The 26,929-nt window shown below is 44.0% G+C and overlaps 9 protein-coding genes across 10 annotated transcripts; 7 read left to right on the top strand and 2 right to left on the bottom strand.

The window, feature by feature from the left end:
- Window positions 1-145: 145 nt before the first annotated feature.
- On the bottom strand, window positions 146-1,512 carry LOC115771155. Its single transcript, XM_030716728.1, has 2 exons — window positions 1,244-1,512; window positions 146-816 (listed from the first exon to the last, which is right to left on the bottom strand). The coding sequence occupies exons 1-2, from the start codon at window positions 1,393-1,395 to the stop codon at window positions 357-359; spliced, it is 612 nt and encodes a 203-aa protein (XP_030572588.1). The 5' UTR covers window positions 1,396-1,512; the 3' UTR covers window positions 146-356.
- A 2,459-nt stretch (window positions 1,513-3,971) lies between these two features.
- Window positions 3,972-5,093, top strand: LOC115771108. Its single transcript, XM_030716668.1, has 2 exons — window positions 3,972-4,050; window positions 4,122-5,093. The coding sequence occupies exons 1-2, from the start codon at window positions 4,027-4,029 to the stop codon at window positions 4,974-4,976; spliced, it is 879 nt and encodes a 292-aa protein (XP_030572528.1). The 5' UTR covers window positions 3,972-4,026; the 3' UTR covers window positions 4,977-5,093.
- A 2,907-nt stretch (window positions 5,094-8,000) lies between these two features.
- LOC115770973 lies at window positions 8,001-10,977 on the top strand. Its single transcript, XM_030716437.1, has 6 exons — window positions 8,001-8,096; window positions 8,419-8,591; window positions 9,411-9,531; window positions 9,590-9,751; window positions 9,813-9,946; window positions 10,011-10,977. Exons 2-6 carry the CDS (start codon window positions 8,529-8,531, stop codon window positions 10,857-10,859), a joined length of 1,329 nt encoding a protein of 442 aa, XP_030572297.1. The 5' UTR covers window positions 8,001-8,096; window positions 8,419-8,528; the 3' UTR covers window positions 10,860-10,977.
- Window positions 10,925-12,538, bottom strand: LOC115770972 (probable proline--tRNA ligase, mitochondrial). The gene is made up of 4 exons (XM_030716436.1): window positions 12,425-12,538; window positions 12,113-12,364; window positions 11,799-12,060; window positions 10,925-11,745 (listed from the first exon to the last, which is right to left on the bottom strand). Exons 1-4 carry the CDS (start codon window positions 12,515-12,517, stop codon window positions 10,961-10,963), a joined length of 1,392 nt encoding a protein of 463 aa, XP_030572296.1. The 5' UTR covers window positions 12,518-12,538; the 3' UTR covers window positions 10,925-10,960.
- A 201-nt stretch (window positions 12,539-12,739) lies between these two features.
- Window positions 12,740-13,918, top strand: LOC115770974 (snurportin-1). Its single transcript, XM_030716438.1, has one exon. It carries the CDS (start codon window positions 12,751-12,753, stop codon window positions 13,897-13,899), a length of 1,149 nt encoding a protein of 382 aa, XP_030572298.1. The 5' UTR covers window positions 12,740-12,750; the 3' UTR covers window positions 13,900-13,918.
- Window positions 13,919-13,925: 7 nt separating this feature from the next.
- LOC115770971 (basic-leucine zipper transcription factor A) lies at window positions 13,926-16,327 on the top strand. Its single transcript, XM_030716435.1, has 3 exons — window positions 13,926-14,340; window positions 14,564-14,752; window positions 14,819-16,327. The coding sequence occupies exons 1-3, from the start codon at window positions 14,104-14,106 to the stop codon at window positions 16,103-16,105; spliced, it is 1,713 nt and encodes a 570-aa protein (XP_030572295.1). The 5' UTR covers window positions 13,926-14,103; the 3' UTR covers window positions 16,106-16,327.
- A 950-nt stretch (window positions 16,328-17,277) lies between these two features.
- Window positions 17,278-18,928, top strand: LOC115770975 (troponin C). Its single transcript, XM_030716439.1, has 5 exons — window positions 17,278-17,379; window positions 17,443-17,560; window positions 17,617-17,673; window positions 17,928-18,179; window positions 18,648-18,928. Exons 1-5 carry the CDS (start codon window positions 17,359-17,361, stop codon window positions 18,674-18,676), a joined length of 477 nt encoding a protein of 158 aa, XP_030572299.1. The 5' UTR covers window positions 17,278-17,358; the 3' UTR covers window positions 18,677-18,928.
- Window positions 18,929-19,605: 677 nt separating this feature from the next.
- LOC115771169 (protein rogdi) lies at window positions 19,606-23,680 on the top strand. 2 transcript variants are annotated; one of them, XM_030716752.1, is made up of 9 exons: window positions 19,606-19,631; window positions 20,398-20,519; window positions 20,974-21,131; window positions 21,511-21,582; window positions 21,657-21,788; window positions 21,863-22,020; window positions 22,097-22,427; window positions 22,687-22,773; window positions 23,348-23,674. In XM_030716752.1, exons 1-8 carry the CDS (start codon window positions 19,621-19,623, stop codon window positions 22,753-22,755), a joined length of 1,053 nt encoding a protein of 350 aa, XP_030572612.1. In that variant the 5' UTR covers window positions 19,606-19,620; the 3' UTR covers window positions 22,756-22,773; window positions 23,348-23,674. The 2 variants fall into 2 exon arrangements, with proteins under 2 accessions (XP_030572612.1, XP_030572611.1); XM_030716751.1 differs by having other exon boundaries at window positions 22,687-23,680.
- Window positions 23,681-23,834: 154 nt separating this feature from the next.
- On the top strand, window positions 23,835-26,678 carry LOC115771085 (3 beta-hydroxysteroid dehydrogenase/Delta 5-->4-isomerase). The gene is made up of 4 exons (XM_030716638.1): window positions 23,835-23,925; window positions 25,235-25,590; window positions 25,664-25,939; window positions 26,003-26,678. Exons 2-4 carry the CDS (start codon window positions 25,272-25,274, stop codon window positions 26,602-26,604), a joined length of 1,197 nt encoding a protein of 398 aa, XP_030572498.1. The 5' UTR covers window positions 23,835-23,925; window positions 25,235-25,271; the 3' UTR covers window positions 26,605-26,678.
- Window positions 26,679-26,929: the final 251 nt, after the last annotated feature.

Genomic DNA, 26,929 nt, shown 5'->3' with positions numbered 1-26,929 from the left:
TTTTAGCAGTTCCCGAGTCACATGAGCTATCCATGCATAAAGGTAAAGTAACACCATTTTTTGACTTGGCACTTATGCGATTTTTTTTTTGATTTTTTTATTATTTTATTTTAAGTTTACAAATACAAAAAGTGATTTTGACTATGGCAAAGTCAAGGTATTTTTTTTAGGGGGGTTTTCTACTTGTTCTATGTATGCCTAACGAACTCGTCCTCTTACAGTCTTTTCTAACACTGTCGCTACTTAACACTTATTGGCTATGGTTAAAGGTACTTATTACGATATGATATGATGTGAAGCACAACGCACTGCATTACGTTTATCAGGGTATCAGAGAATTTGAGTCTAGCTTCCATTTAGTTCTCAGCGTCCACCTCGTTGGAGGCGGCGGAGCCGCCAAAGCCGCTGAGCGCCGGGGCGGGCGGGAACAGCTCGGCGGCATGCGTTAGCTTGGCCAGCTGGTCGGAGGTGAGCAGCTGGGGCTTCTCGAACGCGCTCGTATTGGATTTGGTTAGCTGATAGAAGGCGGTGTCGCTGTGCGTTATGTTCACAATGCTGCCCGTCAGCGGCAGCGTCTGGAGCAGCTCCTGTGGACTGCTGAAGGCGCCAATATTAACCGGCGCAATGCCCGTCAGCACCTGGCCCGAAACGTTTGTCTGTATCGGCAGCGGTATGTTGCCCAGATCGATGTGGCTCTGATTGGTGTGCGCATCGTAGAAGGTCAGATCCACGCGTTCTTGGCTCTCGAAATCGGTTTCATTGTCGCCCACTTCGGTGAGTATGCCAATCTCATAGACCACTGCCTTGACCACATACCTGGAGAGAAGCGTAAAGAGTAGAGGTTCAGGTAAGTCAAAAAAGTCTTGATTTAAGTAACACCTAAAATACTTATATAGAGCTATATATGAAGGTAGAAACTGGTTTGAGTTAAGAATTAAGTTTTATGTTCAAGACATTTAAAGTAACGAAGAAAAAGTCTTTGTTGAAGTAAAAAATACTTAAATCAAGATTTCGCATGCTAGAATTAAGCATTAAACGTGCTTGAATTAAGAATTTTATTGTTGGGCTTAGAAATGTCAATAAGGATAGGAATAAAAGTTTTGGATTAAAGTAAAAAATACTTAAAATAAGAAAAGTCAAGCTTAAATTAAGTGCAAGCGTTCTTCAAATAAGAATTTCAGTTAAAAAATGTAACTTTCGCTGAATATGAACTGTCTTGAAAGTTTCTCTCTCGCATACTTACAGATTCTTGGGCGTATCATTGAGACTGGCTTGGAGCTCCTCTATCGTGGCATTGTCCAGGCCGGAGCTGGCGTCCAGCACGGGCAGCGTGCAGCCAAAGGCCAGTAGCATGCCCAGCACGGCGGCGCCCAGAATTGCATGTTGTGTCTGCATCTCAGTTGAACTTAGCTTTGAGATTTTTCGGCTTGGCGGCAAATGAAAATTGCGCTCCTCCTGTTCTATGGCTGCCTTCTAAGAAAACGCTTTGCTGCTGCTGCTGTTGCTGCTCTGATCCCTAGCCTGATGTTCGCAAGTTTGAGCCTAATTAGTGCAGATCATCGGCTTTTATAGGCAACGCCATTGCTGCGGCCAGGTGCGAGACGCGATTCCGCGTAATTATTGACACATGTTAATTGGCCGACAGGTTTTCGGCTTGGCCGTTGCCTGTTGTCTGCCACTGTTCCGGCGGACCCCTCTCCGCGCTTCTCGCTGTCTCTGGGTACGTGCTCAGGGCACGGGGCCATCCATTGTTTTTGTTATTTCTGGGCTGCAGGCTCTAATTAATTGTGCTCGTTTCGTATCAGTACGGCGGCCGTCTACGCAAATCTCGGCTTGGTGTAAAATCGCACGCCTGCGAGCTGGGGCAATTGAATTGCCGAGTCAATCGTTGTTATGTTGTTTACCCGGCTGCTGGCCCAAAAATAGGTTCATAAACATTGCGCTCCTGGCTGACGCACTCGCCGACCGCTGCGCTGGACACGCGCCCGCCGCCGTCGTCTGGGCTAACTGAGCTGCCACATTACGCATTCGCCCCGTATGACGTTTGTTTATTGTAAAAAGCTGTGAAAAAAACCCAAACAATTGCAGTTTGCAAATCGCATTCAGCATATTTGTGTATTATATCTTAGCCAGTGCTGGCAAATGCAACTTTATTGCATGCATAAATTAATTATACGCAGCGTGCGCCGTGCTTTTGTTTGTTATATAAAAATCACGCATACGCAGCGTGCGTCACAGCTAAAATATAAAATCGCATAAAATGCTTGTTTCTCGTTTAATTTTCACAAAGTTTTATGTTACATTATAAACAAAAGCTTTTTGGATCCTTACATATTATAAAATTATTCGCTCTGGTTTCTATATGAAATTCTTATAAAGTTTTATATATATTTACAAGCTGCAATTTGTTGTTTCTCGAAAATTTCATATTCACATAGTGACTATAAGGAATTATGCAAAAATTACTCATACGCAGCGTGCGTCAATGATAAAATATGAAAACATTTCATTTTTATATTTGTGTTGATTTAATTTTCTAAAGTTTCGTATTGATTTGCATGTCTGAAGCATTTCTAATTCCCATAATTGTTGCTAAGTTTTTATTTTGGTTTCAGCGCAAAAGCTTTAATTGAATTATATTCAGACATTTTATGCAACTTATAAATAATAATAAATTTTATTCAAACAAAGCGCGGAAGCTATAATTGGCTTTAAAGTTGGCATTTAAATAAAATATATAATAATATTATATTATTATAAAATATGATGAGTAGAGAACTGCGACTGCATCCGGCATCGCCTATTTTTTGGGGGAAAACAGGCATCAACTGCTTTGAGCTGCTTTTTAGCCACAAATAACTAGAACAATCTCGACTTTTCATTTATTGATTAGCAGCTGCGGGTGGCTGGAAAGTCTTAAGTTCAGTCTTTGTTTTATTTTTTTTGTGAAAAGTAATTGAAAGCTTTATGGAAAATTTTATGGATCAATTCGCACATTTGCTGCCAGCTAAATTTAATTGACAAAGTGGGCCCCCGTTCAGCTTCAACAATAATTATCACAGCACTAAAAAATTATATTTTCTAACATTTCAAATATGCAGAATTACTAAGCCACGGAAGCTCTCCAATTCTGGCCCACTTCGTAATAAATTGTACTTAACATTTTTAAGGATTTGTATTCGCAGAGTTCAGAGACAGCAAAGCTCAGCCCAATTATTTAGCTTTTTAGCAGCCAATTAATTGAGGGCCACACGAAGCCCAAAGCTCGGCCCGAAAAGTGAAAATTGTTACAAATTTGATTGTCGACGGTTAAACAACATATAAGAGGCTGTTTATGACTTGAAAAAAATTAGTCAGCAAAATTTCACCTGCTCCTGCTGCAAATAAATGCCCGTAAACAAAATCATATATATTTTTTTGAATAATATTTCTTGGAAACACCTTTGAGCAAATAACAAAAAAATATTAAAACAAAAAAAAGAAGCGTGTATATAGCGAACTGATGTTAATTCAATTAATATGCTTAGTAGGAATCAAAACAAGAAACAGACCCAGGCCGAGCACACGGGGCGGAGCCATTCCTTCGGCTCATGCACCCAAGTTGAATAATCAATCCTTGAGCCAACAGCGAATTCTACGAATGCACAGAGATTTGTGTCTAGCCGAAGGTTGTATCTATTACCATTAATAAACTCAAATCAAAAAGAATATCAAGAAAATATTAAATTAATTTAAAAAATTGATATAGAGCAAAAAAGAGCAATTAAAGGAGAATTCGCGGGTCTTCGTATGGAAACGCACGCGCAAACCAGTTGAGAAAAAAAAATGAAATAAATTGATCGAGCTCGAAGTGTGCTAACTGAAAGCTTAGCTGAAACGTTTTTTTTTTTTTTTTTAGGCGCCCGGCGTTAACTTTAAAAAGTCGCACACCTCTCGTCAGCGAACTTATTATCAATCTGGACTTTGTGGTGAAAACAACTCGGAAATTAAATCAGCAACAGCAAAAAAAAAACAACAACGACAATCATGAAGTGCGCTTTAATATTCACTGTGAGTAGCAGCTCCATCAGAGCCCAGCTCATGCTCATCCCATCTCTCTCCGTCTCGCTCTCTCCCTTTAGCTACTGGCCGCGGCGACTTGCTCTAGTTGGGCCGCACCCTTTGACCTAAACGACCTGTTTCTTGGCCTGCCCAGGAACGCGCGTGTGGAGCAGCAGCCGGCACAGGATGTGTTCAAGCGTCAGGTTGTGGCCAATCCCGATGGCGAGCTGAAGCAGGTCTCGTTCAATGCGCTAATTGGCAATCTGGAGAACAGTTTGTTTCAATCGGCCTTGAGCTTGAACGGCGCCAGCGCGCCCGACTCCGAGGTGACCGAGGTGAAGCCTGACGAGGACAATGTGGAGCACAGCGTGAACAAGCGCTCGGATGAGCCTCTGGCCGCCGCAGAGACCATTGTCTTGCCTGCCGATGGGCAGGAGCGCAAGATTCTGGTGCAGACCACAAAGAAGGTGCCGCTCAGCGATGAGGGCGTGCCCGCCCATCTGATCATCGACCATGTCTCGGTGCTGCCGCAAGCTGGTCCCTCGGTGCCGCTGATACCCACCTTCCAGGTGCATCGCACCAAGATCACATCGGCCACCATCACCGAGGACGCCAACAACGATCCCAGCGACGGCAAACAGACCAAGATCAGCATCACCAAGACTTCGATCACCTCAACGGCGCCCGTGGAGAGTCTCGAGGCGCAGGGCAACAGCACCAATGCGGAGTCGGCGGGCGCCAGCACCACGGAGAAGGTGATCACCACCAACAGCGAGGAGAGCAAGGGCAGCAGCACCACCACCACCATTACGAGCACCAGCACCAGCACCACCGCCGAGAACCCCATCCTCAAGCTGAAGGAGGTCGAGGAGAAGCTCAAGGCCAAGGTGGCCGAGGTGGAGGCTAACCCTGTCATCCTGACCGCCCGTGTCTGAATTGGGAGACGTCTCTAGTCTTAGCCAAGTCACATCGCTCTCCCTGCCCTCCCCACACACACACAAACACATATATACATACATATTTATATTACGCCAAGTTCAATTAAAGTCATGTGATTTGATCTGAAGCTCAAACAGCCGACGGCGTCTCTTTATTCAAATTCGAAAAATACACACACAATAAATCGCACGCTCAGCTCTGCCCAATGCGAGGCTCTAATTGCTGGCGCACACATCCGACCCACCTTTGGATTAGCATCCACTCCGGCTCCGACTCGCTCGACCATAACAAATTTTCCCATTCGTGAAAGGAAATGCCAATCGATTCGAGTTTGCTTCTCCGTTTCGCCATTGTCAGCTCTCGGTCAGAGATTCACTTGATTGTTGTCTGGGGTCAATAGAAAAGTGTTCAGTTTCCGATAGAATTGAATTGGGTTACTCAAATATTGCCCAACTTTGTTGGCGTGTGTACTTTTGCAAATCTCGACTCATGCGCATTTGGTTAAGCTCAAAAAAAAGTGTTAATTAGTTGAGATTCGGCAATCTGAAGCGTTATTCAAAATGTAATCAAACAAAATGTGAGTAATGCTTCGAAAATCTATCGAGTAAAGAGAAAATGGCCAACGTTTACTCAATTAGTTTTAAAGTCACAGCCAAACTGTTTCGTAATAAAAATACCATACTTTAAGCCAAATATATATTCAACTCTTGTTTGTGTATTGCATAACAATTTCTCTTTAATAACTTTTCTTTTAAAATAATTTATAATTTAGATTGACATCTGTTTGTAATAGTTGATATTTCTTTCTTCTTTTTTCGATCTTTCTCGATTTCTGTTTTTGATCTATTTAATTCTTCTCCCCTCTTTTTCGGTCGCACTCACTCGATCACTATCTATTTCTCTCTTTGTTTCTCTATTTCTCCACAATCTATCTTTCTGTGTTCCTTTTCTCTCTCTCTATTTCTCTGTCTCTTGTAAAATTATCGCTCTCGCCATTTCTCAATTTCTTCTATTCTCCCATTGTCTTCTATTCTCTCAATCTTTAATAATCTCTTAGCCAATCGTTGTCTCTCTCTCTCTCATTCTCTCTCTGTCTCTCCCTCTCTCTCTCACATTCTCAATCTCATTCTCTTCCTTTGTCTTACACGTTCTCAAATTCTTCCCCTCTGATTACTGTTTTAATTATCTCTCACTGACTTGCTTCTCGATCTTTCTCTCTCTTATTAGTCCAGATTGATTCGAGCACTCTCTTTGCTCGTTCTCTTCCTCTCCCACCTTGCCTTATTGGCTTTCTATGCGATTCCCATGATTTTATGTAAGCCGTAGTAATATTGATGTTTATAAGACATTTTGTCTTAAAAACTTATTCAAATTTGAAGGAACAATCTATCAAAAACGAATCGAAACTCTGTCGAGCCCAAGTAAATAATATTCTTCAGCTTTCAACTTATCTATTACAGCAAGGTAGGTACTTCGGTTGACACTTATTTTGACGACCATTTATAATAATAAATAAATAAATAATAATAATAGTTGCACAACTTCTTGTGTCTAATCTGTGTACAAATTCCTTTCAAGTATTTGTCTTGCTCAATTTCCCATTTGATATTTATATAAATGTCGCCTCTCTTCATTACAGCTCTGTAAATATTTCTCCCCCACCTCGGTTTGGGTTTTATCAAGAAGCACCTGATACCCTCCTCACGTATCTGCGCACATTGCACTGGGATTCACTCGGGTGCACTGAGTCATCTATGTGGATCTGAATATGGCCCTCCGCCCGCCCCACTTCCCTTTGAGGCCACGCACATCAATCAAAACACGATCGCGGAATTGATAAACAGACGGGCACGAGCACAAACACGGCTCGTCGGGCCGAGCGGAAGGAGGGGCTGTAGGGGCGGGCGGCCCACATGACCAGAAGCGCAGACATTAAGTATACGCAGCGTGTTGCAAAAATTTAGACAGACGCATCGAAAACAAATTGTTGTTCTATTTACAGTTAGTCGAGCAGGCAATTCAGTAGTTAAAATTAGCACAAATTGTTATAAATATTGCGTTTAGTATTTGCACATTAATTTAATTTCAAACGAGTATAAGCCAAAATACATATTAAAAGGTGTCAGATAAGGCGTTTGTTGGCCTATTGATAACGCGGCATATGTGAATACATATTCAATTTGTAATGCGAGTACTCAAAATATTTGCTCGCTGACTGAGCTTGAGCTGCCCCTGGCCTAGTCACTTGCTGCCCATTGAATACACAGAGAGAAAAACTTCGCACTAAATTAGAGCTACTTTGTATTTGATTCGTTAATGAAAGTTGTTGAGATTTAAGCTTAAAGTTCTGGAATCATGTCAAGTCTAATTTGTACTTTATTTCAGTCAAGTTCTAAGTGGTCTTAAAATAGATCTAAAACCTTTGATTCGCTAAGGAAAAGTATTTAAGATTTAAGCTTAAAGTTCTTGAAACAAGTTTTATTTATTTTTAATTTCAGATAAGTTCAAAATAGTCTTTCAATAGGTATAAAAATGCTTTAAGCAAGTAAATTAGGGAAAAATACTTATATCAAGCTTAAGAAAATCAAGAAAAATCGTACTGAATTTAAGTTTATATTTACTTAAAACTAGCAAGTGGAGGCAAGAGCTGGCATAACAAAGAAGAAAAGGTCAATACGTTGAGAGAGTTTGCAGACGATTCAAACTTAATTCTATCAAAAAAAAAAACTCAATTCAATTATGTTTGTACTTAAAGTCACACTTGAAAGCAGAAATTTTGCACTTAAATCGAGTGAACCGTTATTCAATTTACAAATCCATCAACTTTTTCTCTCTGTGTAGCTTTTGTTGTTGTTTAACTTTTGATAGCAATTGTTACCCTTAAATTTTCATTAGGTTTATCTTATCGGAATGCCAAAAAACAGAATAAAAAAAAGAATAGAAAAAAACTACAAATGAGCCGAGAGCCAAGAGCCCATTGTCGATGGCCATTCAATGGCGGATGCGTTGCCCGGCTCCAAAACAACGACAGTTCGCTCTCAGTCCAAGAAAAGCAGCCGGCGTATGCGCTACGCTTTTCCACCTGTCCAAGTGCAAAACCACACAGAATTCGAACGGTGAGCGAGATAACAACAACAACAACAAATAAAAAACAGTTGTTAATATTCGTTATGTTCGTGCCATGCGTATCGGCCGAGTCTATGTCTATGTCTCTATATAAAAGTACAAGCAAGTGCGCGACAGTGTAATTTCATTCAAGTGCACTCATTGAGTGACTCACCTGTGCTTGTGATAACAATTATTTATTGATAATAATTTCAATTTGAATTGAATACTCAATTCCTCCTAAATATATACCAAATTGACGAAGAACTCATTAACTTGATTAGATACACAAATTTGGCAAAGCTCTTTTCTAATTTCTAATTGAATTTACAGCCAAAAGGTATTGCGTGCGTGGTCTTATCGAGTCGTTGTAGTGGCCAGTCAATTGGCATTTAACCCAACTTGAAAACTAACCAAATTAAAAATAAGTAAAACCTGAAAACATGGCCGGTGTCAGCGTGGGATTTGCCAAGTGTTTTATGCTCTTTATGGCCGTTGTCATATTGGTAAGTCCAACTATTTATAACAGATCCCATCCAAGTCCAGATACAGCCTGAGCTCTGCTCAATTTCATGGCCCAAATCATAAAACAAACATTAGTCAGTCAAGTCATATCAGAGAGAAAGATATTACTAATTCCTTTGTCAAATCGTTTTTATTATTTCCACGAATTTTTCCACATTTTGTTCTATTACTAATTTATAGAAAATTATTGTATGCTATTTAATTTCATGATTTTTTTCTTATCTAAATGATAGATTTGTTGTAGAACACAAAAATTTTCCAAGCAATTACCGAACCACGATTACTTTTAGATTAATGCAATATAAGAATGTCTCTTTAGAGAAATGCATTTTCATATCGTAACTTAATGTTTTGATGTTTCAGCGAATTTAGAATTTCCGCCCGCAAAGGTGGAAGTTTGACTATAATTTCATTTTTTTCTTTCTTTCTCAAAATTCTTTTGTTGTTTCACACTTTTCGGAAAATCCACCTTCCTAAGTGGAAATGGAGCAGTAAGCCCATATGAGCTGCCTTTCAATTTTGGTCCAATTCGCTTAAACATAATTTTTAAAGCTCCGCATAGAAAATAGAATAGATTAAATATAATTGAAAGCATGGTTCGGCGATTTTATGAAATCCACCCGCAAGGGCCGGAAAATTGGCGGAAAACTGTTATATGAAACTTTTAAGTTGTTAACCGATCCGGCTTGAAGCTATTAAGTTTAGAGTCAGTTTGGAAACAAGTAGCAATTAAATAAAATTGTTTATTAATATAAGTTTTGAGATTCTTATTCGCTAATTTGACATTAATTTCGTTTCAGGTACAAGGACTCGTTTACCTGGCACTCGCAATATGGGGCATAACATTGCGGGACTGTCAGACAACATCGGATATTGCCAACGAACCCTTCAAGTTTGCCATGGACCTGATATACTTTGTGCGTAAGTACCAGCCGCTGCCTAATCCCAGCAAGAATCGTAATTCAAATATATCCTACAGAGGAGGAATGCGAAAATCCGGCTATCGATTTTCAGGGCTCTACCTTCGAGCTGACCATGGACTGGTCCAAGTCCTATGAGGTGACGCATCGCGAATTCATATTCATGGTCACCTATGCCGTGGTCAGCGGCTTGTGGGTGGCCTCCTCAGTGCTCATCATACGTGAGTCCTACATCAGATATAGCTATAGATATATATTAATATATATTTCCTTTTGCCGTAGTCACCCTGTGCTGTGCCACCACCAAACTGATCTCTGGTGCCATCTACTGGCCCTGGTTCCTGTCCGTGCTGGCTGGCTGCATTCTGGACGTGGTGGCCACTGTCTACCATGCCCTGGACATAACCAAAACTTTGGTAAGTTTAAGTAAATTCCACCTGCCTTTTGGAGATTCTATATAAAGTGTTATTTCCGTTGCAGTCCCTGGAAGATACATTCGATTTTGTGGGCGTCACGTCGGATGATCTGACCAGTCAACTGTTGGCAGCTTTGGAAACCTTTGGCGTCTACTTTTCAACGCCCGCCATATTGCTGACCTGCATTAGTTGCCGCGTGGTGCTCATCTGGCTGCTGAACCTGATCGGCGGCATCTTCTGTCTGTCGCTGTCGAATGTGCTGGCCAACCAGACGGCCGCGAAGGCTAGCAATAAGGAGTCGGCCAGGCGCCAGCAGACGCCTCCACCTGTGGTGCCGGTGGAGCATGAGGTGCAGCAGCCAACGGCGCCAGCGGCAATAACACCGCAGTCCGAGCTGGAGCCACAGTATCCGGAGCAGATACGCCCCAAGCCGTTGCCCATATTCATACCAGCGCAAACGTCAGACATGTTGGAGCGACAGGATTCCCGCTATCAGCCCAACGATCGCAGCTCGCTGCAGTCGCCGGTCCTGGTGTTGCCTCCACCTCAACAACAACAGCAGCTGCAGCATCAGCAGTCGCAGGTGCTGCAGTCACCGCCAGCTCAGCCGGAGATCAACACGTATCGCAACACAAATGCCCATCCCGATCAGCTCAACTATCCGCCCTCGGAGCCCGCAACGCCACGCCCACTGTCGCCAGCAGCGCAACAGCTGGCCACGGGCTCAGCTCTAAATAGTCGCTATTCGGAAATATATCCAGCACAGCCGTCCAATCCACGCGTCAGCGAGGAGCTGCGCAACCAGATGCCCTGGTCGTACACGAGCGTGATCAACAAGCCGCTGCCGCCGCCACGCAAGCCCCAGGTGCAGATCTATCCACAGATACCCGAACCGGATTATGCGGAGCAATAGCTGGTCGGGGCACGGCGCTGATTGCGGGTTAATCAGCCTGGTTGCGATACATTCTTTGCCACTTGTTTTGAGTTATTGTTATCTTTATTACATTCATAAAGCTAATGCACATGGCCAACAGCTTGACTTTCGCTTGCATCCTGTTCATGACTGGGCATCTGCTGCTGCAGAAGCTGCTGCTTGTGCTGCACATGCGTCGCCACAAGCTGCAGCACTTCGGCTGCGCTTAGCTCCATTTTTTCAGCGCCGCTTGCATGCAGCTCCAGCTGAGGCGCCTCCTGCTGAGCTGCCTTGGCGCCCACCACAATGGTCAGCGGATGGCCGAGGCGTTTGGCATCCAGCAAACGCTTGCCTATGGTCAGCTCCTTGCGCTCATCGTGCAGCAGCTGCTCGGCGCCACAGATTTGTGTAAGCTGCTGAAGTAGCTCGTTTTCTATGCGCTCCGCTGGCGCCTGCTCCTTGCTGCCTTGCTTGGGTCCAATCAGACAGACATCGTAGGGTGCCAGCAGCTTGGGCCAGCGCAGTTCCTGTTCCGTGGAGAGCACCTCCAGTGCTGCAGCAATGACGCGCGTTATGCCAATGCCATAGCAGCCCATCTGGAGCGTTTCTGGTTTGCCCGACTTGTTTAGAAAAGTAGCGCCCAATGGCTTGGAGTACTTGTCGCCCAGCAGAAAGGTGTGTGCCACCTCCACGCCGCGCACACGACTCAGCTGCGTGCTCTGGCAGCTGGGACACTTGCTGGCGGTTTCTGCATCGCTGCCTAAGACTTCAGCATTTCCAGCATAGCCGCAAGCGCTGCAATTGAGCAGCGTATCCTCGCCGACTGGAGAAATATAATGATATTCATGCGACAAGCTGCCGCCCATAATGCCCGTGGCAGCCTCAACTGTGGAAGAATTAGCGATATTAACAGACAGACTTAGTGGGCTAACAGCGCACCTTTGACAAACGGCACCTCCAGCTGCCTGAAGAAGCGTTCGTAGGCATCGCTGACTGTTGCATAAGTGCGCTCCGCTGCCTCCTTGGTTACATCAAATGTGTACATGTCCTTCATGAGGAATTCCTTGGCGCGCATCAGGCCAAAACGCGACTTCAGCTCATCCCGAAACTTGGGACCAATCTGATACAGACGCAAAGGCAGCTGGCGATATGAAATGGGCGCTGCTGTGGCCAGCATGGCCGTAACCGCTTCCTCATGAGTCTGTTGGCATGGAAAGGTTAGTTATATTAATCTACGGAAATATCCTACTCACTGGACTCATGAGGAACTGTTTGCCGCTGCGATCGCGCACCATATAGAACTCGGATATGTCTCCCTCCAGCCGGCCCGTCTTCTTCCAGAGTTGTGCCGGCGTTAGGACGGGCAGGCTTATCTTTTGGCCGCCCGCGTCTTGCATATTGCGCTGCACCAGGCTAATGCATTTGTCTACGACGCGCTGGGCGATGGGCATAATCTGGTAGGTGCCATTGCTGCCCGACTTGATTAGGCCAAGTTCTGTTAAAAGCTGGAGATCAAAGGAAATTCAAAATCGGATTGCTGCTTTCGTAACATAGTTCACTTTAACCTTTTGACTGCGTGACAGTTGCTCCGTTTGCTTGACAACGGCATTTTTTGGTGTAATTAAAACGGGCCAAAAGAGACGCGAGGCTTTATTCATGTTTTGGGCGCATTTAAAGAACTTATCAAATAAATAATAAAAGTTACATATATAGCCGGCAATAGAAGAAGAAGACTATGCAAAACAGCTGTTGATGAATATCGATTGCAACGCAAATATATCGATATGTGGTGTACTATAGCCAGTGTGACCGTTTGCTGCCAGATTGTCGACTTAATATTCGCAGCGCCGGTATTTTGTTTATTGTGTACGTTTTGCGACATTTAACCAACATGCGCAATAATTATAAGGAACTGTACAAAAAGAGCGTAGACCTGGGCGAGCAGCAAAAGCTGCGCCAACAGCAGCTGCTATATGAACAAAAGCAGCGACGCCAACAGCAGCAAGATGTGCACCGGCCCATGCCAGACTCTGACGAAGGCGACGATGAGGAAGCGCCGGAGAATCCGGAAGGGCAAAGTAATACGCAGCGGAAACAGGGCAGGCAGCGCAATCGCGCCAGCAGCAGCAGCAACAGCCGCAAGACTCCACATTTGCGACTGCAGCAGTCGGAGTGGCTGCGTCATCGTCCCGAGAACTTATGCGATTGGCTGTTGTTGCCCTGCCCGGTGGGCAAGCGCTGCCTGGTCATCGCCAGCAATGGACGCACCAAGGTGTACAACAAGGCGGGTCGCATGACCATGCAGCTGCGCACGCTGCTGCCGGGCGATGGTTACGTGCAGAAGTTTAAAACCGTGCTCGACTGCGTGTATGTGCCGCAACTGGAAACTTTCTATGTATTGGATGCGCTCTCGTTTGGCCAGCAGCAGCTGCTCGACTGCGATGCCAATTTTCGATTCTTTTGGCTGCGCTCACGGTTCGATGAACGTGGCGAGCTGAGCCAGTGCAGCAAACGCAACGAGAAACCGTTCAAGCTGCTGGAATACTACGACTTTGAGGATGCGAACGCTGTGGAGCAAGCGCTGCAACGCTATCCGCAGTGGGAGGACAACAAGCCGGAGCTGGACGGTCTGCTCTTCTATCACAAGGAGGCGAGCTACACGTGCGGCACCACGCCGCTCGTCTGCTGGCTGTTTGCCTATATGCTGCCCGATGTGCTCAACCTGCCGGTGCACAGCGGCTACGAGGCGCCGGAGGATTATCTGCCTAGTGCTGCGCTGGACTTCATGGATGATTTTGACAAGAAACTGTTGGAGCAGCGACAACAGCACAAGAAAGCGGGTAAAGCAGCCACCGAGGAGCCAGCCAAAGAGCCAGCTGCTGCTGCTGCTGGCTCTGCTGCCATGGAGCAGGAGCCGGACGATGAGCTTGAGGAATTTGCTGAGCTGCGCAGCTTGTTGGATCGCGAGCGACGTCTGGAGCTGGGCGAACTGGATATGGATTGCAGCCCGGCATCATCAGCTGTCGGCGGCAGCTGTTGAGCCTCGTCCGCCTTTCGCTTTCGCTTTTTGGGTGGGGGTATGAGCTCTGGTGGTGGCTCTACGACGCATGCGCACTGCAGACCCTGGCTGCCTGGCCAGAACGCAGCCCAGATAAAAAACCCAGCAGCTCGAAGGCAGTTCAAATTTATGAAAAGCTTTAAAATATTAACACAAAAAAAACGAAACAAAACAAATTGAACAATTATGGTCATACAGCGCAGCTGGAAGATTCTAAGCGACGCGGCGAGCACAGCGCACAACAGCGGCGGCAGCGATGCACAGCAACGTTCGCCTGGAGCACTGCAGGCCAATTCGTCGTCAGATGACTCGGACTGCTCCAATCAGACCACGCACTCCATGGACACACGCGCAGCTAGTCCCATGAAACAAACGGAAAGGGAAACGGAGCCGACGACGGAGAACGGAACGGAAAATGCACGGGTGCGTAGCAGAGTTTGGACTTAACATGTGTCCATTAAGTTACGTTTGTGTTGAGTTGGCAGAAAATATATTCCTTGCAAACGGCAACTATTTAACTCCTTCCCTTTATTTGTATACCCTGTGAAGTGCATAGAAGGGGCATCTCCGTCTGCCTTTTTCTGTGTCTCCGTTTAAAGCTATCTTCGTGAAACTTACCTGCTTATCCTTATCCCTTACTCGACAGAAATATGTAACCACATCGGAAATGGCGGAGACCATGCTACAGCGCATCCGTCAACGTTACAATGGCGTCCACAACATGGAGAGCGGCGGCAGTGCCGAGTCGGCGATGCGAGCTCTGGAGCTGTTGCGCATCAGCGTGCAGCAGGCTTTCGATGCGGAGGTCAATGACATTATCAAGCGTTATATGAACGTAAGTAGTTGCAGCACATTCCATTTGTAAACCCATCAATAAGCTTTGTTTTTGCAACTCGTGCAGAACTACTTCAAGCCCGCCTTTGGCAACATCAAAGAGAATCTAGGACAGCATGCGGTGAACGAGGAAACGCTGCAGAAGATGTCCTCCTGTGCGCTGCTAGAGAATGCCAAGGCGCAGTATACGAATTTTGTGTTGCGACAACAACGACCCATCGGAGCGGCAACAACAACAGTTGTTACGGAGCAGCAGCGTCTGGCCTTGAAGCGGCCCGCCAAGCCGCTCGACTACAACACCAGCAAAATGTTTACCAACAGCATGTGCTATGCTGTGGCCGCGGGCAAGCCCATGCCCTGTGCTGCAAATCTACAGCAGCAGCAGCAACAATTGCGGCTGCAGCAGCATCAGCAGCAGCATCAGCAGCAGCAACAACTGCAACAACAACATCTCCAGCAACAACAACCACATCAGCAGCAGCCGCATTTGTTGCAATTGCAGCGCACACCGCTTATAAGCGGTCCTTTGCCCACGCCCGTGCGTCGTCAGATCTTCTGGAACACTGCACAAATCTCGACCAGCACCAAATTTGTGCTGGACGTGCAGGCGAATCTGGCCTTTGGCTTCAGCATTGACGGCAAGGAGCTTGGCGGAGCACGTTTGGCCAGCAAACATCCGGAGATAATACGTTATCTGCCCGACGCCGAGGATCGTGAGTGGCTAGCGGCACGCGGCATTATACCCGCCGAGAGTCGCAGCTCGCGCTTCTTGTTTCTCATCTACGACGAAGTCTGTAGGCTGCAGCAAACCCACGAGCTATACCGGCACAAGACCAACATTGATCTCAGTATGATGCTCACCTTTAATGTGACCGAGACCATGATACAGAAAATGAAGCTCTTCTTTGTGGACTTGAACATCAAGAGTCGCGGCCTGATCACCAACTCGTTTATAATGACCACCAATCAGCAGCAGCAGCTGCAGCAGCTCCACCAGCAACAGCAGCTCCAGCTGCAGCAGCAACAGGCGCAGCAGCAGCAGCAGTTGATTAGCAACAACAACAGCCATTTGCGCAATGCCCTGCTCCAGGGCGTGCCCGCCCAGCCACAACAAACGCCAACGCCCGTAGTGGAGGATGCCGCCGCCGCCGCCTCGAAGGAGCTGCCTGCCACAGTCGCCACGCCCTGTTTACAGGGCACCGTCGTGGGCAGCAGCACCACAAATCCTCTCAAAGCCAAGCTCCTGGCCAGCAGCTCGGCGCTCAGCTCATCGCATGCCACGCTCACCGCGCTGCTTAACCAGGGTGGAGTTGCCACCGGCTCGGTGCCAGCAGGCAGCAAATTTCGCAACTAATCGCGTCTCAGTTGCAAGTATATCAATACTCGTAAAAAATAACATTTAAGTAGTTTGCGTTCAAGGGTTTACTTTGGTTGTTGTGCCAACTATTTTCGTCACGCTATCATATCGCATTAATTGAAACCATCGAAAACAATCCATTGGGGCTTAAATGTTGTATTTAGCTATTAAAAAAAGGCAGCTATAGCTAATAAATGTACAGAATAAATGTCTGCCAATTTTATTGAATACTCAAAATGAATAAAGTTGTACTTAATTTAATTATTATGGCTTAAGTGAAAGCCACACCTAATGCTATGAATCGTTAGCTTGTTATAGATATTTGCCTTACAAGTATTTGCTTAAGTGCTTAACAATAATACGTGACATTATTATACTATGTAATCAAAGCAGCTCTTGGCTGTAAACAATTGCGAGCGCCTCTCTTTGCGCTTCTCATCAAATCGATTAAGGCTCTGTACGCATACTTGATTTGTGCGCATTAAATTAATTTTAATGGCATTTGAGTTCCGAGCGGCCAAGTTAAGCACAGAACCGATATGCTCCTTAATTTTATTGTAGCGTGCGGTGCTCTATGCGTTGTCTAGCGCATGCTTCATTGGGGCATTTCTCCATATCTCGAGTGTTCTTGTCGTGCAACTGCTGTCTATATAAGCATCTATCTGTATGTATATCTATCTGTATATACATATATATAATATGTATATGTAATGTGTATATATTTTGGTGTATATGCAAAGAGCGCAACGCATCGCATTATAGCTGGCGATTCATGCAGCTTCCATAGGCAACGCTCCCCTCTTTCTGTTGCCCGCTCCGTGCTCCTCCTGCTGATGGTTTCGCTGTGATCGCTGGCTGATGGCGTGTCTGTGGAAAACCACTATACGGCTCACATTCTGCCCGGCGTACGTCTTGAACGTGAACGTGGACGTGGACGGGCCGATCGTTTTAATTTTGTTTTTGATCGCGCATTTACAGTTCTTTCTAAAAAACAATAAAAATCAGGCATCGGCGTGGAAATGTGCTACATATTCCGAAATGAACGTCTCGGGTTCGTCTCTTCGTGTTCATGGTGTGCGTGTGTGTGTGTGTGCCTGTGGCAAGTTCAGAGACAGTCGATCTGAATAATTTTGCGCTATATTTTGGAAAACGCAGCCGCATTTCTTTGTAGTAGCCACGAATACTCCGAGGTGATCGGTTCGTAAAATCTCTCAGTTTCAGATCAATTAATTTATACAAACAGCAGCAACATGAGCAACGTGAACATCGTGGTAAGTCTCAATAGGACTACGTTAATATCTGTCAAGTGATATTAAATAGTATGTTCCAAACAGGATGAGGATCTGACACCTGAGCAAATTGCCGTGCTCCAGAAGGCGTTCAACAGCTTCGATCATCAAAAGACGGGCAGCATACCCACCGAAATGGTTGCCGATATTCTGCGTTTGATGGGTAAGATCAGCCATACCCTAGCATACCCTGTAATCATATATATTTATCTCATTTAGGTCAGCCCTTCGACAAGAAGATCTTGGAGGAACTGATCGAAGAGGTTGACGAAGACAGTAAGTACACCAAAACAATTCATAATATAATATATCAGTATTATAGCGCCCCAATTCATTATCAGCTATAGTACTATATATATATGGGCTTTAAACAAGCTGCTGCAATTTCGTGGTCATATTTCATACCGAAAGTGTCATAAATTTATTAACAATTTGCCGTATATCATATGGAATTATTCGAACACTTCCAGCTACTTGACAATTTACTAAAAATATATGCATACTATATATATATTCGATTTCTTTTATAGAGTCTGGCCGCTTGGAATTCGGCGAGTTCGTGCAGCTGGCTGCCAAGTTCATCGTGGAGGAGGATGCCGAGGCCATGCAGAAGGAGCTGCGCGAGGCGTTCCGCTTGTATGACAAACAGGGCAACGGCTTCATTCCCACCACCTGTCTGAAGGAGATCCTCAAGGAGCTCGACGATCAGCTGACCGAACAGGAATTGGACATCATGATCGAGGAAATCGATAGCGATGGTTCCGGTACAGTTGACTTCGATGGTGAGTACAAGAAATATGCTATAGATACATGCATATGTGTGCCTGTATCTTTTGGAATCGTTTCTAGTCGCTTGCGAAAAGCGCCCACGTAAACACACACACGCACACACACACGCACACACACACACACACACACACACACACACACACATCCATACATACACCCCATTTACACCCACAGTACTTTTTTTTTTTGTAAACATCAGCTAGATGCTTGGATGACAACGCGTTTCTGTTGATCTTGAGTTCTCGATTATGACAGCCCGTTTCTGATCGTTTTGGAGCATATCGAGGCTATTTTTAGGCGCGCGACACAAAAACTATATACAAAAAAAAAAAAAAACATAGTTGTGTGGAATATATTTGTTTTCGTGGCATACATTTTAAAAATTAATATATTTATTTATAAAGTCGTTTCTGTTTCTGGCTGTCGGTTTAATAATGTCTGTCATTTTGTTTAATTTACAGAATTCATGGAGATGATGACCGGCGAGTAAATAAGCCCAGACCCAAGAGCCGCACACACAGACACACAGATACACACAGATACACACTGACACACACACACACAGACACTTACACACACACAGACACTTACACACACTTGCACCCACCTGTTGGGCACACGTTTCTTTGTTTAAATTTGTACATTTGTTTCATTTCGTAAACAAATCCACGTATTTCAATTGAAAAACATCCACAAATTAATAGCATTAAACTTTTGTACTACTTTTTTATACCAAAAAAAAAAAAACCAAAATAAATACAAAAAGCTGTGTATGCAAAAAGTAAAAAAAAAAAAAAAAAAAAACCAACCAAAACAAATAGAATTTTGTAAAGTTTTTATTTTTATGGTTATGCTATGCTGTCAATGCCAACCGCACAGTTGGCTGATAAACTGGCGGCTATCAGTGAAGAGCGCGCACCTGAAGAAAGCTGACGAAAATAAAGTACAACAACAACAAAACGAAAACGAAAAAAAATAAAAAAAAAAAAAAAAGCTCGTCAAGTTTTTAACTACGCTAACATTACATACAAAGCGCTTGGCGCGCTCAACGCTTGACGCTGACGTTGGCCTCGACGCTGACGTCGCTGCCGCTGCCGCTGCCTGCTGCCTGCTGCCGCTGCCTGCCATTGACCAATTCGCGCGCTGCTGTGGCCCGCTCGACTTGGCGGCGTTTTTCTTGGGGCCACCGCCGCGCAGTCGGTTCAGTTGCTTGGCTGTGGCTTTTGTGTGCGCTTGCCGTTAGCTGCCAGTGTTGAGCTACGCCCGCCCGATCGCAGCAAATGTGCCGACGCCGCCGCCGCCGCCCCCACACTGAACAAATTTTGCATATTTGAAAAATAAAAAAAAACGCTCGTGTCTCGTGATAGTCGTGAAGTGTTTGCAATTGATAATAATATTAATTATAATAATAATAATAGTCAAATATTAACTAAAATGCCGCAGAGGTAAATGCAAACAGCTTTGCGGGCACCGTTATTTGTACACACATACATATGCATACATGTACATACATATGCACATGCATTTGTATATGGCATAACAATAAAAGCCGTGTTTGTTTTGGCATTATGGTAGCTTAAGAATGTGTTAAAGCAGACGCCGCCGCCGCGACTTTTCGTGTCCATAAAATTTATGGCCGCATAAATACCTAAATAGATTCTGATATTTTATTTTCGCTTGACATTGGCTTATCAAATGGAAAACAAAAAGTAGCACGATAAAAAAAAAAGAAACGAAACTGTTTGGATTTAAAAAAAAAACGTTATGCGCGTGTTGTGTCTGATTGTGTGTGTGTGTGTGTGCGCGCCTCAGCATTGCTTGATAAGCACTTTTGTAATTTTAACCGAAAAGCCAATGCCAGCAAAGTGCTGACACGCGCGCTGTGGGAACCCCGATTTCCATGCAGTTCAAGCGAAACGGGTAGATTCACTTGCAACCAAAAACCCAAGCCCGGGCGCTATCGTCAACAGCTGCTCCGATGAGTCATTCGGCGGAATAACAGCAATAACAATACAACAATAACAATCACAACAACAACGACAACGAGCATTATGGCAATTAGCACTTCACATTGAATCAAATCGAAATCAAATACAAATCTATGATAAGGCAAACGCAATTTAGTAGTGTTTGTTGTTATTTGTGCAAACGTATCGAAAATTGGTTAAAAAAATAACAATGTGCCGTTTGTATGCTTTTATTAATTTGCAGCCCGACAACAAATTGGTCATTCCAGCCGCTTCATCGACAGCGCAGCGGGCAATTTCAGCACCATGTGCTCAACTCGGTGCCGGAGACGGCTGTGCTGACCACACCCCCGCCTCTACGCAAACGTAAGTACTAACAGCACTAAAGCGACGGTTTGAATTTTACGCGCGCAATTTGAGCATTCGCATGACGACGCATTTTCACTATCGTAGGCCTGCGATGAATCGATAGCAAGCATTGCATAGAATTATCAAGAAGCCAGGGCTGCAATCGTGCAAATGTTTATTAAAACTAGCTTAATTTATGTTATTAACTATCATTTAACAAGCCGCTAAAATAATGTTGCTTATAAATGAAGAAGCCTATGCATGTGTTAATTTACAAACAAAAACAAACAAACATTTTAAATGTAAGCTCTGCTAGAGATGACACACGATGACACAAACGTATCGTGTATCGCCCAAAAAGATGCGTTCGTTTTTGTTTGTTCATTCATGAACAGCAGCAGTTGTTAAATACTATATGTGTATATATGTATATATATATACACACAACACAACATATCCGATAACATTACAGCGCTTTCATTGCAATTTGCTGGCGTCGCTGCTACTAACGGGGGTGCTGCAGCATTAGCTGACAAAACCAAACGGAGATACATAACAGCGCGCAAGAAGGCCAAAAGCACTATGAAAATGCTTGTCGTTGACACCGAGCGAGAGGAGGCTCTAAATTTGGTATGTGTGCGTAATTAAAAATCCATGACAGCGGCCCAAACGGCCAAAATGCATTGCAATTAATCAAACGTGCGAACTGTGTACGTGTGTGTCGGTGTGTGTGTGTGTGTGTGTGTGGTATAGCTAATTGATTATTGATTGTCTGTGTTTTTTTCTATCTCACCCAAAAAAAAAAAATGCTCGTGCGAACTCGCCGATATTATTGATTTGTACATGAAACGTGCCGTTGTTCTTTGTGTTTTCCTTTTTGGGGTAACGACGGCGACGGCGCTGGCGCTATCGCAAAACGCACACTCACACCCACCCGCATTACACACACGCCCCCTCATACTCACACACACACACACTCACACTCACACACTTAAATACATTCTTGCAGCAAATTGAATTCGAGTGGGTGCTGAGACAGGAAGTACATGCGATATTAAAACAATTGCGAACTATTCTTGTGGTAAGCAGAGAATGTCCTTATTTGCGTTAAAATTACTCAATCAACCCCTCGCCCCCGTTGGCATCATCCTGCAGGAATGCGCCCATAGGTTTCCCGTGCCGCTGTACGATAACGAGGGCAAGAAGACTGAAAAGTTTATACTCAGCGTTTCGCCCGATCAGCTGAAGGCGGTGCTTACCCTGACGGGCGATGCGATAACACAGGCGGTAAGCATTATTAATCAGGCAGGAAAATTGGAAAATTGAAAAACTCTAAAATGTCGGACTCTTATCGCACACAGGATATTAGCTTTAAGCTGTGCAAGGCGCCCAGCCAAACGCAACGTACCTCAATAACGCACGACTCGCCGTGGAAACTGCAGCAAGTCCAGGATGCCGCCAATCATCTACAAACAGCAATCAATCACATTGACGACGTTGATGACTCTTATCACTTCAAGTGAGTCTGTTTATTGTTTTTCGCAGTTGTGCTTAAGTGACTATGTGTTTATTTATAAATCGCGCTGATTATGCAGAACCTCCGATGAAGTGCTCCATGTGATAGGCAACATTCTGGATGCGCTGCAGCGTGGACGCAATAGCCTGCTGGTGCCGAAGAAGAAGCCAATTGAGGAGCTAATCAAGGGACGCAATATGAAATCACTTGTGCCTAACCTGCCTGAGGATTTGGCCGTTAGCTTCTATCTGCAAAGCCACAAGCTCATCATTGCCGTCTATCAGCTGTTAAACAACCAGGGCACAATGCAGTTCGACTCGCGTCAAGCGGAAATCGGCGTACAATGGCTCAACGATGTGCTCCTGCTTCTGATGAATGGCCAGAAACTGTGTCAGCAGCTGAAAGACAAGGTAAACGAATGGACGTACTTGAACTGATAAGCCAAATGCTGTTTGCTTTAATTGGAACACATATCTAGATCAGTTCCAATTTGGGCTGCCAATCGTATATGCCAAGTTTAATTTGGTTATTGGCAATTTGCCCACATCATTATGCAGTTCTTGACTGTGACGCAAGTTGCCAATTAAACTGACCAATATACAAATTATACTATATACGTAGTTTCTGAACTAATTCTAATATTGCTCTTGCTCTATTTGTGATTTGTAGATATCCGTGTTTTCAGTGTACAAGGATTTCACAGTTGGTTCGCGCTCGCCGTCAGCACTTTCGTACTGAAAAGGATAAAGAATATATGTATGTGTCTGTTATTTGGCAAAACAAAACAATAACAACAATAATAGCTGATAAAGAAAATGTACTTGTAATAGTTAAAGTAAATAATGTTAGTTAAAGAGTTGCGCTTTGTGACCGCATAACGTAATACCTACTATATACACATATACATATATATATATATATATATACAGAGTTATATACACCTAACTAGTTTAATATACACAATCAACATTCAAATTGTTCATTGCGCGACAATTTATAAGTATAGAATTTGTTTTCATTGCTTCATGTCACTCCAATTATGCATCTAAATGCAATAGAATGAAAATTTACTGTGTTTTGTATATGTAACTAAATGAAATTGCTAGATAATTATTAATGAATATTTATAGTTAGTGCGGCTAATGTGCGTACATTAATATTATAATGATATAGATATAGAGATATAGATATATCTATATATATTTATGTTAACAAATGCAAAAGAAGTGTTGCAAGTCAGTTAGTACTTAACAGATTGATATATATATAACATGCATACATACATTATTAACCTTACGATTTAACTGAACATGAACATTAATATTTACAGAATAATGTTGTAATAAACCAAACCGAAATGTGAACAGAATTTTTAATTATACTAAACACCATTTTGTATTCCATGTATGTATGTGTTGTGTAATAATTAAGTGCGCCTAATCTAATCCAAAGTCATTTGTATCAACGGCCTTTTACTTCTCGTTTACTTTATATTTATATAAATGATGAGGGATGCAACGAAAACAATTACCAATGTACTTATTGAATATTGTAACTATGCCTGTGTAATTAACATGATTCGTATGGAAATTTAAAGAAGATGAAACTATTTATGTAATCTCTAAGCCTATTTAATGTCCATATTCATTTAATTGTTGTTGAATAAAAATTGAATTTTACCAACTTGGCGCATAATAAATTTAAATTTGCGCGCACTTTTGTTACGATTAATAAAATTACTCGCGATCACCGATCGACTCTGTGCTGCTGCCTATCGATAACTTCAGTTTAACAGGTGGCAACGCCACCAGTTCGCCTTAGCCCGTTTGTGCTCAAGCCATCAAACAGTTATAAAGCGGCAAGCAAAGCAAACCGTTTGCAACAGCGGAAAAAATACGTGTTTTTGTGGTAAGTTCAGGACGTTATTGACGGTTATTCGCGAATTGTTAATGCAACGGTGCACAGTTCAAATGCAGTTTAAGTGGCCAACAGCCCAATGTCCAAACGGACAGCTTAAACGGCAGTCGACGTGCTCAACCATTTGATGCATGCATGTTGTAATAGACGCGGAAACCAGTTCGCATTTATTATTTTGATGCTAGTTCGGCTTTTCGGTTGTTTTTGCTGCTGATGTGTGGTAATCGCGGCTAGCCCAGCGTCAAGTCCGAGGCAGTTGCTCTCGGTTGCTGTTGTGATTCGTGTGTCTTTTGCCTCTGCCGCTGCCTCTGCCGCTGCCGCTGCTGCTGCTGCTGGGCAAAAGGTGTTGAATAATGTGACCATGGCCAAGTAACACAGAAAGAGGAAGTCCAAAGAAAAGCACAAACAAAACTTTGAAAGTGGCAACAATTTCAATGCTATTATTATTGCGAAAATAACGTATTTAAAAATGCTTAAAGAGCTACTCAGAAGTTCAGCTTTTATAATGCCAAGTATATCGAACCGGTTCGAAACGGAATTACTATGAACCGAACCGTAAATCTAACTTATTGTCCAGAGACAACCCAAAACTCGCATCAAGCCATATAATTTTCAGTTAGTTGCCAGTTAGTTCCAGCATTGTATAATTATTTTATAATTACATAATTAGAAAATGTATGTCAAAACAAGTTTTGAACCAAAGCCTAGCTTCAAGAATGTGTCAAACCAGGTTCACGAACTAAAGACAAAGGCACGGAGCTAGTTCGTACCATGAATCGAACCAGCGATAGTTTGCTTTGCGGTTAGAAGCCATTTTGAATAAAAGCCTGTGGCTCGATTCCTGTTCCTGTTCTGGTTCTGGTTCTGGTTCACTTGGACAACTTAACGGCTACTGCTTACGCTTTCAAATTTAATTTTAGCAGTTATTAGTAAATTACGATAGATCTCTAGTATAGTTAGTTAATTATAATTAGTTATGTATGTAGAAATTTGTAGCTCTGATCTGGTTATTGTTGAGCTTTGTCTTTATTATCATAACAGAGCCGCACGTAAGCCATGCGCTATAAAAACGCCAAGTCATTCGAAACAGCTTTGGTGACCCCCGACGAAGGTCTCGCTGCGAGCCATGGCTAGCTACTTTGGCTAAGAGGCTGCATGTGGAGGCTTCTCTGGTAATTGAAGCAGAGTGTTTATTTTTTATGAGGCTCGCTTGACCAACTTGCGCATCAGTTGTTGCGTTTTTTATGACCAGTGCACTTTGTTGTGTCTGAAACCATTTTTCTTGTTTGTTTCTTTGCAGCAATTTGAAAGAGTTCAGTTTCGAGACATTAGACGCAATGGGCAGCAGCGAGGGCGAAGTAGTGCTCGTAACGGGCGGCAGCGGCTTTCTGGGTCAGCATCTAATCAAGCTGTTGCTGGAGCAGCGCAAGGAGCTGGGCATCAAGGAGATACGCTCGCTGGACATTGTGCCGTACAGCAATAATATCGGACATCCGGAGACGCCGATGCTGCGCACCTTTGTGGCGGACATTGGCGGCGAACGTGAGACCCTAAATAAAATCTTTGACGGAGTCGATGGCGTCTTTCACTGCGCTGCATCGGTTCAAATCGAATATCCGCCCAACTACGATGAGCTGGAGCGTGTAAACATAAACGGTGGGTGCCCTCGCCCTACAATCAAATCATATTTATAATCACATATGTATATATGTATGTCGTGCTCATTTAGGCACCCGGGCTGTCGTGGATTTGTGCATACAGAACAATGTGAAGCGCTTGGTCTACAGCAGCTGCACCTCGGTGTGCTTTGTGCCCTTTAAGGGGCGCAGCACCTTCTCGGCGGTCATCAATTCCACAGAGTCCAAAACGGACACGCCCACGCTGGACAGCTCCAAGCTCTGGGAACAGGATGGCGAGTTCCTAATTGCGGGCTATGCATCCAGCAAACTGCGCGCCGAGAACATTGTGCTCAGCTCCAATGGAGCGCCGCTGCAGAATCAGCTGGGTAGGCCCGACTATGCTTTATGCTCTATTACATATATAATATATATATAATATACATTTGCAGACTATCTGGCGACCAGTGCTATACGGGCACCGCTTACCTATGGCGAATGTGATTCGCATTTTATTACTGACATCTTTGATTATTTGTCGCGACGCGATTGGATCTTTCCGAGAATTGCCGGCGTGGGCGGCAAGCAGCAGCTGGTCTATGCTGGCAACGTTGCCTGGGGTCACATCTGTGCCTACAAGGCGCTCAAGGTGTCCAGCAAGGCGGTTAATGGATTGCCTGTTTTCGTGACCGACGACACGGGCATTAACGATGTTTCGCGCTTTGTGCAAAAGATGGCGCTGCTGGGCGAACGTTTCAAGGTGAAGACCAGCTGGTGGTACATTCCACACTTTCTGTTCTTCTTCCTGGCCTTTCTGCTGGAGTTTGTGGTGCGTGTGGCCTATCCCTATACCAAATATCGCCTACGCTACTCACCACGCGCCATTGCATCGTTCACCTCCTCCATGCTCATGTACAATCGCCTGCGCGCCTCTATACACATGGACTATATGCCGCTATACGATCCGGACAGCAGCGCCGAGCGGAGCGCCAAATGGTATGCCAAGTGGTGGGATGACAAACAACTGGCCAAGAAGTCTAAAAAGTCGAGTTGAGCTCGATCTTTAAGCGTATTACTCTTTTGTACTGCATATTCTAGAGTTTTGTTATGTTTTATTTAGGTAAATTTCAATAAATTTGGGTGTTATCAATATATCTTCCAGGACTTTCCTGAATGTCCAAAGGAATTTATAGGTGTGTTTGTATAAGTTGACAGAGATTTTGTATAGTTCCCTCAGTTATATTCAATAAGTGTCAATCCAAGATATTCCGGCTATTTAAATATTTTGATATGTTTACGTGACTAAAGCTCGGGCAAAGCCGGGTAATAGATATTCCCTGAAAAAAAAAAAACCATCAGCCCGTATAGCCCAGAAAGAG

This window comes from Drosophila novamexicana, unplaced genomic scaffold (genome assembly GCF_003285875.2).
Source record: "Drosophila novamexicana strain 15010-1031.04,08,12 unplaced genomic scaffold, DnovRS2.1 tig00000024-arrow-pilon, whole genome shotgun sequence".
NCBI classification, from domain to species: domain Eukaryota; kingdom Metazoa; phylum Arthropoda; class Insecta; order Diptera; family Drosophilidae; genus Drosophila; species Drosophila novamexicana.
Note: the sequence above shows the minus strand (reverse complement) of the source record. Positions and strands in the feature narration are given on the sequence as shown.

What these genes read in the sequence shown, in the direction of transcription:
- LOC115771155 (XM_030716728.1), bottom strand. Translation starts at nt 1,395, where the DNA reads ATGCAGACACAACATGCAATTCTGGGCGCCGCCGTGCTGGGCATGCTA. An exon ending in AATGATACGCCCAAGAATCT is followed by an intron (nt 817 to 1,243) that starts GTAAGTATGCGA and finishes GCTTCTCTCCAG; the next exon opens with GTATGTGGTCAAGGCAGTGG.
- LOC115770973 (XM_030716437.1), top strand. Translation starts at nt 8,529, where the DNA reads ATGGCCGGTGTCAGCGTGGGATTTGCCAAGTGTTTTATGCTCTTTATG. An exon ending in TTATGGCCGTTGTCATATTG is followed by an intron (nt 8,592 to 9,410) that starts GTAAGTCCAACT and finishes ATTTCGTTTCAG; the next exon opens with GTACAAGGACTCGTTTACCT. An exon ending in TGGACATAACCAAAACTTTG is followed by an intron (nt 9,947 to 10,010) that starts GTAAGTTTAAGT and finishes TTTCCGTTGCAG; the next exon opens with TCCCTGGAAGATACATTCGA.
- LOC115770971 (XM_030716435.1), top strand. Translation starts at nt 14,104, where the DNA reads ATGGTCATACAGCGCAGCTGGAAGATTCTAAGCGACGCGGCGAGCACA. An exon ending in ACGGAACGGAAAATGCACGG is followed by an intron (nt 14,341 to 14,563) that starts GTGCGTAGCAGA and finishes CTTACTCGACAG; the next exon opens with AAATATGTAACCACATCGGA. An exon ending in TTATCAAGCGTTATATGAAC is followed by an intron (nt 14,753 to 14,818) that starts GTAAGTAGTTGC and finishes CAACTCGTGCAG; the next exon opens with AACTACTTCAAGCCCGCCTT.
- LOC115770974 (XM_030716438.1), top strand. Translation starts at nt 12,751, where the DNA reads ATGCGCAATAATTATAAGGAACTGTACAAAAAGAGCGTAGACCTGGGC.
- LOC115771108 (XM_030716668.1), top strand. Translation starts at nt 4,027, where the DNA reads ATGAAGTGCGCTTTAATATTCACT. An exon ending in AGTGCGCTTTAATATTCACT is followed by an intron (nt 4,051 to 4,121) that starts GTGAGTAGCAGC and finishes CTCTCCCTTTAG; the next exon opens with CTACTGGCCGCGGCGACTTG.
- LOC115770975 (XM_030716439.1), top strand. Translation starts at nt 17,359, where the DNA reads ATGAGCAACGTGAACATCGTG. An exon ending in TGAGCAACGTGAACATCGTG is followed by an intron (nt 17,380 to 17,442) that starts GTAAGTCTCAAT and finishes TGTTCCAAACAG; the next exon opens with GATGAGGATCTGACACCTGA. An exon ending in CGATATTCTGCGTTTGATGG is followed by an intron (nt 17,561 to 17,616) that starts GTAAGATCAGCC and finishes TATCTCATTTAG; the next exon opens with GTCAGCCCTTCGACAAGAAG.
- LOC115771085 (XM_030716638.1), top strand. Translation starts at nt 25,272, where the DNA reads ATGGGCAGCAGCGAGGGCGAAGTAGTGCTCGTAACGGGCGGCAGCGGC. An exon ending in GGAGCGTGTAAACATAAACG is followed by an intron (nt 25,591 to 25,663) that starts GTGGGTGCCCTC and finishes GTGCTCATTTAG; the next exon opens with GCACCCGGGCTGTCGTGGAT. An exon ending in GCCGCTGCAGAATCAGCTGG is followed by an intron (nt 25,940 to 26,002) that starts GTAGGCCCGACT and finishes ATACATTTGCAG; the next exon opens with ACTATCTGGCGACCAGTGCT.
- LOC115771169 (XM_030716751.1), top strand. An exon ending in GATGACTCTTATCACTTCAA is followed by an intron (nt 22,021 to 22,096) that starts GTGAGTCTGTTT and finishes CTGATTATGCAG; the next exon opens with AACCTCCGATGAAGTGCTCC. An exon ending in GTCAGCAGCTGAAAGACAAG is followed by an intron (nt 22,428 to 22,686) that starts GTAAACGAATGG and finishes TGTGATTTGTAG; the next exon opens with ATATCCGTGTTTTCAGTGTA.
- LOC115770972 (XM_030716436.1), bottom strand. Translation starts at nt 12,517, where the DNA reads ATGAATAAAGCCTCGCGTCTCTTTTGGCCCGTTTTAATTACACCAAAA. An exon ending in AACTGTCACGCAGTCAAAAG is followed by an intron (nt 12,365 to 12,424) that starts GTTAAAGTGAAC and finishes TTTGATCTCCAG; the next exon opens with CTTTTAACAGAACTTGGCCT. An exon ending in AACAGTTCCTCATGAGTCCA is followed by an intron (nt 12,061 to 12,112) that starts GTGAGTAGGATA and finishes CCATGCCAACAG; the next exon opens with ACTCATGAGGAAGCGGTTAC.